General features: G+C 36.6%; 1 protein-coding gene across 1 annotated transcript; it reads left to right on the top strand.

Moving 5' to 3' along the window:
- Window positions 1-3: 3 nt before the first annotated feature.
- Window positions 4-800, top strand: LOC107735668 (sulfatase-modifying factor 1-like; the record flags this gene model as incomplete). Its single annotated transcript, XM_016547278.1, has 3 exons — window positions 4-72; window positions 462-635; window positions 715-800. Coding segments are annotated over 3 exons (329 nt in total), but the record flags the coding sequence as incomplete, so codon positions are not given.
- Between the last annotated feature and the right edge of the window lie 121 nt (window positions 801-921).

The following is a 921-nucleotide window of genomic DNA, read 5'->3' as shown; positions in this document are numbered from 1 at the left end:
GATGATGCAAATATATACTCCAAAACAGCAAACGAAAGTCCACACAAGACAGAGCATGATATACGCAGTAAGGTAGGTTTGTTCAATTTAGCACTTATGTTTGCAGTTATCATGCTCCTGACGAGTAAAGTGTTGTTTCATACTGTTTTTTTGTGAAATACAAAAGGAGAATTTTAAATCTATATAAAAAATAGATGGCTGTCAAGTTGGTATACTGCATTTAAATTAATTCTATAAATGTAAAACCATGTGATAGCTTTTTGTGTGGAACACATACTTCAGCTGAAAATCTCGCTTGACAGCCATTCACTTTCATTATACGGACAACATAGACATTCTGCTATAAATAACTTTTCATGTAAGAAAAAAGGTCATATAAGTTTAAAAATACATGATGATGAATATGTATTTTTATTTTTGTTGAATTATTGTTTTAAGACATCTGAATGTCGTGTGTGTAGCTGGTGCTGCTGCAGGGAGGTTGGTTTATGATGGGAACGGATGACCCAGGAATACCACAGGATGGAGAGGGGCCACAGAGGAGAGTGAGGCTGGACCCTTTTTACATTGAAGAGCATGAAGTCACAAACCAGCAGTTCCAACACTTCACCAACCAGACAGGATACATCACTGAGGTAAATAACAACCGTTTAATGGGCCATAAGACAAATAATCAATATACATACTCGCTCAATCAGCTACCTGTATCTACAGGCTGAGCGTTTTGGAGACTCCTTTGTTTTCGAGGGACTGCTGAGTGAGGAGGTGAAGAGCACTCTGTCACGTGCGGTGAGAAATATGTACACATACATTTTAATTCTTCTGTTAACTATATTGATAGTTTAGTATTGGGTATAAAATATTTACGTTTCAAAGCTTTCTTTCTTTCTTCCTTTCTTTTGTTTTGCAATAATGACCGAC

Source organism: Sinocyclocheilus rhinocerous, unplaced genomic scaffold (assembly GCF_001515625.1).
Source record: "Sinocyclocheilus rhinocerous isolate Xijiao unplaced genomic scaffold, SAMN03320098_v1.1 C36227063, whole genome shotgun sequence".
Lineage (NCBI taxonomy): Eukaryota > Metazoa > Chordata > Actinopteri > Cypriniformes > Cyprinidae > Sinocyclocheilus > Sinocyclocheilus rhinocerous.
The sequence above is the reverse complement of the archived record's forward strand: the minus strand, read 5'-3'. Positions and strand labels throughout refer to the sequence as shown.